This window comes from Mus pahari, chromosome 13 (genome assembly GCF_900095145.1).
Source record: "Mus pahari chromosome 13, PAHARI_EIJ_v1.1, whole genome shotgun sequence".
Taxonomy (NCBI): Eukaryota; Metazoa; Chordata; class Mammalia; order Rodentia; family Muridae; genus Mus; species Mus pahari.
Window position 1 is genome coordinate 23,522,578 of NC_034602.1, and position 7,477 is coordinate 23,530,054.

Genomic DNA, 7,477 nt, shown 5'->3' on the forward strand with positions numbered 1-7,477 from the left:
ATTGAAGCTGCAAGCTACAGTCAATGGAGCATTGGCAACTTGAAGCAAAACCCAATTTTAAAACACTTTATCATCTCTGAAATTGATGTTGGAAACATCACTATCACGTTACAAAGTTGGGCTGCCAATTCATACATATGAATGTATGACTGCAAATTTTGATGCGTTATTAAAAAGACATTGTTTTAAACCTTATCCCTAAGTCTACCTTTTAGGATAAGAATCACATTAAAAATTATCTCAATTAGAAGTTTTCTTAGAGGCCTAGTTTTTTTGGCCTGCTTATGCCACGTGTTTAAAATGACTCCAACCCTAAGTTACCATGTTAAAGCTAACCTTTTAATTAATGCCAATAACTTAAGCCATGTAGAGCGTTTTTTTATACCCCTAAGACAAGTCAAAAAACCAAATGAAGTGGCTACACGAATTATAAATTTAGACCACAGAATTTTACCTTTTTTAGCTATAATTTTAAAATAAAAGGCACTTGTCACTTGCTAAACACACTAATCATGAGAATTTTTTTAGGAAAAAACCAACTCTCAGCTTTTTTGCTTTAAAAACCAAGAGTTTAAAGACTCTCTTAAAGACAGTTTTCCTGCAGGGGCTCTCCTGCTGTGTTTGACTCCTGGCTAAGGCACGAGCCTTTTTCAGCTCCACCGAGAGACTGGGTCAGCAGGCAAGGTTTCAGCCACCTTGATTTCTTTTAAACATGAAACACAGAACAGTCACTCATTCAGACAACGAAACAAAAACACACATGAATTGACACGTGGAAGACTGGTGCACCAAACATAGACAATACATAGAAGGTAGCAAACTTCTCCTGTAGGGGGCCAGAGCGAAAGTCAGACGTCTCCGGACTTCGGTCTGTCTCCAGGAGAATATTAAGATCCATTTCCCTCTCATGATCTCTCTCTCTCCCAGGTTCTCTTGTCTAGAATTTTTTCCTCTCTAAACCATGGGCAGCAAGAGTCCACCTGCTCCACAAAAATTCTTTCAACACCTTTTCTTTAAACCTGAAAGAGCTCTTAGGGTGCGGGCAAATGCCTGTTTAGAACCTTAAACCCTTATTTCTCCTGCCTGAAGCAGTTCCCGAAGACTGAGGACAAAAAGCCCGTTTAAAATTTTCTTTTCCACCAAAGCGGTAACAATGTCTGGTGAACACAGTACCAGCTTAGCCTGTATCATGCCTACAACAATTTAAAAAGGTTTAGAACCCGTGCTAGCATGAATACCTGTTTCTTGGGGTGCACGATACAACTTTCTTCCGTTTTTCTTCTGTGGAGCTCCACCACACATAGGCAGCGATCCCTCAGTTGTATCCCACCATTTCCAGGTCTCCTGGGTTGTTGGTGCCAGCTGTGTGTTTCTGCCTGAGAGTTTTTGTCTGCAGTCACACTCGAACCAGGTTGGTCCTGGAAGGTGAGCTGGGGAATGAGAAAGACTGTGGGAGAAATAACCAGGCCTTGACAAGAAATCCTGATCAAAGTCCAAAGTTTAATAAAGTACCAGGTTTTTAAGGCATGGGAAAAACCCCTCCCCCAGCCCCAATCTTGGAGCCATCCAGATTCGAACAGGTAGGTGGATCTTCAGGAAGGCGGTCTCTGGAGGATGTGGCAGCTTATCAGCAGGGGGTGGAATCTGCCCCAGGTGATGGGGGAACTGTGGCAGGTGTAAACAAAGAACCAGCCTGGCAGAAATCACCCCAGGTGGTGAAGAGCAGTGGCTGCACGTCTGGGAGGCTCCAACAGAGAGTTGTATATTTTGTTAAGTAACAAAACAATTTTAATAGGTGCTGTAGGGGCTGGTGAGATGGCTCAGTGGGTAAGAGCACCTGATCACCTCTCCTGAAGGTGCAGAGTTCAAATCCCAGCAACCACATGGTGGCTCACAACCATCTGTAACAAGATCTGACGCCCTCTTCTGGAGTGTCTGAACACAACTACAGTGTACTTACATATAATAAATAAATAAATCTTTTAAAAAAATAGATGCTGTAGCCTGAATACATATTTTAATTTAAAAATTATGTGTATATGTATGTGTGTGGGGGGGGGGTTTGTGCACATGAGTGCAGTATCCACTGAAACCAGAAGAGGGCAGTAGACCCCCTGGAATTTGAGTTACAGGTAGTTGTGAGCTGTCTGATCTGGGTGCCAGGAATTGAACTGAGTTCTTTGCAAGAGCAGTACAGGCTCTCCACAACCACCACACCTTGCTCTGGCCCTTGTTGTTGTTGTTGTTGTTGTTGTTGTTGTTTGAGACAGGGTTTCTCTGTATAGCCCCAGCTGTCCTGGAACTCAAAGTCAGGCTGGCCTCAAACTCAGAAATCTGCCTCCCAAGTGCTGGGATTAAAGGTATGCGCCACCACTGCCTGTCTTGGCCCTGAATTTTTAATCACAACAGTCAGGTCTGGTAATGCAGATCCAGGTGTTGCAATGCAGGCCAGCCTGGTCTACATAGCAACTACCAGGCCAGTCAGGGCTACATAGTGAGAGCCAACAACAGAGGGATGACAGCAGCGCATGCCTTTAATCCCAGCACTTGGGCAGGGGGTAGGATTAAAGGTGTGCACAACCAGGTTCTAAAATGTCTTTAAGCTTATTATTATTATTTAAGATTTATTTATTATATGTAAGTACACTGTAGCTGTCTTCAAACACTCCAGAAGAGGGTGTCAGATCTTGTTACAGATGGTTATGAGCCACCATGTGGTTGCTGGGATTTGAACTCTGGACCTTTGGAAGAGCAGTCGGGTGCTCTTACCCACTGAGCCATCTCACCAGCCCTATTTTTATTATTTTTAATTGTGGGTGGGAAATGTGCACATTAGCACAGGTATCCACTGAGACCAGACCTGTTGGATACCCCTGGAGTTATAGTTAGAGGTGAGCTGCCCAATGTGGGTACTAGAGATTGTATCTGGGTCCTCTGGAAGTACTCTTAATTGAGGAGCCATCTCTCCAGCCCCTTAGGGTGTTCTGGTTTTTACTGGTACCTAAACCCTTCCTGTAGGGCTCACAGCTCAGTCCTTAGTGTTCTTCTAGCTCATCTGAGTATCATCTGGGGAGCTGTCTCGTCCTGTGCACTTCTCAAAGCAACTGCTCCTCTCCTCCTCACTATCCTGTCATGCCCCTTCCTTCCTAGCATCTGGTGCTTGTCACAGTAGGTTTGTCCAGCGGTGGTATCAACCTGACCTTTGGGGCCCACGGTCACAGTTATCTAATGCAGTAGGGTTTCTCGTGTGACAAATGGCAGAGAGGCCAGGGAGGAGACCCATGTGCAAGCCCTGAGGTCTGCAGAAGTCTTAACTGCCTGTTAGGGTTCTCAGGCCAGCGTTGGCCTACAGAGCCTTCTCTCTGTGTCGGGACCAGTATGGAGGGCTCCCTGCATACAAGCCTATAGGCTCCCATCACCCACCTATTCTTGTTTTCTGGTAGGAGAGGTAGGATGCAGGAAGATGTGTGGGGATGATGTCTCCCAAGCTCAAATGCAGATGTTCTAGACCCCATGCTGCTCATTCCATCTCAACCTATCCCCAGGCCCCTGAGAAGGGACGTATGTGTCCTATAACTAACTCAGTGCAGTTGTGTTCCTAGAAGGTGGGGCTTGCGGGGACCATGAATCCTATTTTCTTTTCCAAGGTGAGTCTCAGCTTAGAGGGATGAGCCTGGCGTGGATGACAACTCAGACTCAACAAGGGAACCCAGAGAAATTGTTCTGGCAACCACTCCAAGGTGTGTGTGTGTGTGTGTGTGTGTGTGTGTGTGCGCGCGTGCGCGCTCATGCACGCGCATGTGCCCATGCTTCTGCTGTCTGGTGCCATCTTCACAAGGCTGGACCTCTCCTCAAAACCGTGGCCTGATACCTACTCCACTTCTGCCATGACGCTTCCTCCTCTGTCTACCAAAGGGCCTTCTGAGTGTGGCTGCCTGTGGACGGCAGGAGAGGGCCCTGCAGGGAAGCGGGCGGTCAGGAGCTTGAGGAGGACCTCCAGCCTATATAAGTCTCCAAGTTGAGCACAGCAAGGCCACTTAGTGGGGTGGGGGTTTCTGCCTGGTAAAACATGTGTGCTCACTCCCCGTCTCACCAACACACCAACACAGACAATGCATGTACGCTGAAGGCAGGCATGTGGGCAGGGAACAGTCATCTCTTGCAGACAGGCCTACTCATTTACATACGCACTGACCTCTCTGTATGGATAGTTTGTACACACCCTCTGTCTTGACACTAGGCTAGACTTCTTCCCGGGATATGCTTGTACTTGTCTTAATTGTATTAAGAGACTGAAAGAGATTGCAGCTTGGGTCACATGATTAAACTCTATCTTTAAATATACGTATATATCAGAAAAGGACCTGAAATAGTTGTTTCTACCCAATCAGGAAAGGGCCGATTGTGACTGAAAGCTGCTGAAGTCAGTGTTTCCACATGGAGAACACCCCCAGGTTTGACTTCTGCCCTTCACCCTGGTCCAGTTCTGCAGCCCCATGCGGTTTGGCAGGTGCCAGCTGGTTATGGGGCTTGTCATCTGAGCTGATGATTTTGTGGGACTATTTTTAAGTTCAGCTCCTTGGACTACACCCCACCCCCAGTTCTGCTACTGGTTGCCTGCCTCTGCCTGCATCTCCTGGAATGCTGATTGGCAGTTAGGGCTGGGGTGGGGGCTGGGAAAACTGTTATAAAGCCTAAAGGGCCAAGCAAGAAGCTGCCACTCAGAGTTCCTGTGTCCCCTGCCACCATGACCACCCACCGCCTAGTAATGGTTCGCCACGGCGAGAGCTTATGGAACCAAGAGAACCGTTTCTGTGGCTGGTTTGATGCAGAGCTGAGTGAGAAGGGAGCAGAGGAGGCCAAGCGGGGGGCCACCGCCATCAAAGATGCCAAGATAGAGTTTGACATCTGCTACACATCGGTGCTGAAGCGGGCTATCCGCACCCTTTGGACCATCCTGGATGTTACGGACCAAATGTGGGTGCCTGTGGTGCGTACCTGGCGCCTCAATGAGCGGCACTATGGTGGCCTCACAGGCCTCAATAAGGCCGAGACAGCTGCGAAGCACGGGGAGGAGCAGGTGAAGATCTGGAGGCGTTCCTTTGACACCCCACCACCACCCATGGATGAGAAACACAACTACTACACCTCCATCAGCAAGGTGGGCCAGATGCTGGGAAGCTGTAAGGTTGGGAGCCCAGGTGGGAGGGCTACCCAGTAAAGCTGTGCTCTTGTCCCCAGGACCGCCGCTATGCAGGCCTGAAGCCCGGGGAGCTGCCTACCTGTGAAAGTCTCAAGGACACCATTGCCAGGGCCTTGCCCTTCTGGAATGAGGAGATCGCACCTAAGATTAAGGCTGGCCAGAGAGTACTTATTGCAGCCCATGGGAACAGCCTTCGGGGCATTGTGAAACATCTGGAAGGTGAGGCCCGCTCTCGGGAAAGATATGAGACAGAAACCACTGAGGTTCACTTGTCTCAGCTATTTTACAGACGTCAGGGTTTCAAAAGTTGATCGAGGCAGGAGTTTCGGAATACTTGGTGGTGTCCCATTTCCAGTACGCAGTCAGCACAGCCCGGCTGAGACACCTCATGGGAACTGATCATAGAGCAGGCTTTTCCGGCACCCACTGGGGAAAGGGGCCAGAGCTCTGGGCATCAACGCCAAGTACTGGCTTGCTGCTGACCCAAGCCACTTGAGCTGTTATAAAACTCCTGCCATCTCTCTTGGTGCTGCCTGCATTTCTTCTTCTCTCAAGATAGTCTATGTACAAAGTGCCTTGACTCTGAGGCCCCTTTGCCTCAGGCGTGGGCTATGATATAGTCCATCTACCCACACAGAGATGAACCATGTGTTCCCCCACACCTCAGGCTTCTCTAGGCTAAAAAAGCAGTCGAGTGCAGAAATATGGCGCTACTTAAAATCTCAGGCCTGTGGTGGCACTCCTAACTGAAGAGCAAGGGCTAGTAGACAGGCCTGGAAGGGGAGCATATTGGTGTAGGGAGGTTACCAATTATGGTCCCAGCTGGGTCTTAGACACCGGACATCTATATTAGATTCTGGATGACCTTTAGACTTGGTGGGATCCTAAGAAAGGGTTGGGGTGTGATCCACGTCTCCAGCTCCTAGCGGCAACCCGAGGGTGCTGCCTCTGCCCCTCCTCCCTGGGCTGTGTTCTGGGAAAGAGGTTCATGGGGTGTACCTAGGGAACATTCTCAGGTCCTCCCGGTTTGTAGGGGTGGGGTGGCAAGAGCAAAGGTTGAGCTGCTATTCCAGGCAGGGGCTGCAGGAGCAGGCAGTGGGTCAGGTTTCCTGTCCCTCCCCAGTTCAGAATTTAGAAGCTCTAGAAACCAAATGTCATTCTTCCAAACCCTCTTTAGCTTGACCAATTCACACTGGGCTGAGAGCATGCGTGTGGCCACAGCTATTCATGGAGGATGTTCTTGTCTCTCTGTTGGGCTATTTCTGTAGCCAGGTCTCCCTTAACCTTTAGGTACCCTTTTGTGGCCTTGCTCTCAGGGATGGGTTAACTGGCAGTATCCCAGTACCCCAAAGGCCATTCTGTATGAATTGTTCCTCTGCTTCAGGGATGTCAGACCAGGCCATCATGGAACTGAACCTGCCCACTGGAATCCCCATTGTGTATGAGCTGGACCAGAATCTGAAGCCCACCAAGCCCATGAGGTTCCTGGGAGACGAAGAGACGGTTCGGAAGGCCATGGAAGCTGTTGCTGCCCAAGGAAAGGCGAAGTGAGGGTGGACAGGGCAATAAAGTTACTTCTGCACAGTGCCAAGTTTGGTATGGCCAGGCATGGTCAACTCGTTAGTCACAGGACCTCCTAGGTCCGGGTTACAGCTATCCCCAAGTCACCATGTAGAAGCAGAAGCCCTGCACCCATCCCAGGCTACTGGGGGAGAATCGGGACCTTGCACACCCTTTGTAGTGTGACCAACCCCTGTAGTGGCTCTGAAGCTATAGAACCACTTGCTTCTATGAGGGACAAAAGTAATGGGATCTGGCCTTCTCCCTGAGAAACAGGAAGTACAGTTCCTGGCCAACTTCCTTCAGGGTGGTTTTGTGTTATTCTTGTGACCTCTTAAGTGGCATGCAAGGTGTACCTTCAGGGCAGAACAAACCTATTTGCTAAGCCTGCAACAGCTTAGGCTCATAGGGCCTCCACGGCCTGTTATTGCCATAATGCCTAAAGGACAGGCATTAGATGGGGAGGAAGTAGGCTTGACAACTGCCTGACGTCAGGGGCTTCCTTGTGCATTTCCACTCCAGGCTGCCAATGGGTTAGCCTGGGAGTCAAGCATGTCCATTCAGCATCTCCAGGCAGATGAGTGCTGGGCCATGTTGCAGGGGTTCCTGAAAAAAACTGTAGCAACAGCCTCTTCCAAACTGCAATGCACGACTGCTCTGACCTCAGCTCTGTCATTTGTACACCAGTTAACCCTGGCTGCCCAGGAACTGTGA

General features: G+C 49.3%; 1 protein-coding gene across 1 annotated transcript; it reads left to right on the forward strand.

Moving 5' to 3' along the window:
- The first annotated feature begins 4,644 nt into the window (after positions 1-4,644).
- Positions 4,645-6,794, forward strand: Pgam2 (phosphoglycerate mutase 2). Its single transcript, XM_021210952.2, has 3 exons — positions 4,645-5,161; positions 5,242-5,422; positions 6,588-6,794. Exons 1-3 carry the CDS (start codon positions 4,748-4,750, stop codon positions 6,752-6,754), a joined length of 762 nt encoding a protein of 253 aa, XP_021066611.1. The 5' UTR covers positions 4,645-4,747; the 3' UTR covers positions 6,755-6,794.
- Positions 6,795-7,477: the final 683 nt, after the last annotated feature.

Bases quoted from the DNA above. Each gene is read 5' to 3' on its own strand.
- Pgam2 (XM_021210952.2), top strand. From the start codon at position 4,748: ATGACCACCCACCGCCTAGTAATGGTTCGCCACGGCGAGAGCTTATGG. The intron at 5,162-5,241 runs GTGGGCCAGATG...TCTTGTCCCCAG, and splicing joins ACTACACCTCCATCAGCAAG to GACCGCCGCTATGCAGGCCT. The intron at 5,423-6,587 runs GTGAGGCCCGCT...CCTCTGCTTCAG, and splicing joins CATTGTGAAACATCTGGAAG to GGATGTCAGACCAGGCCATC.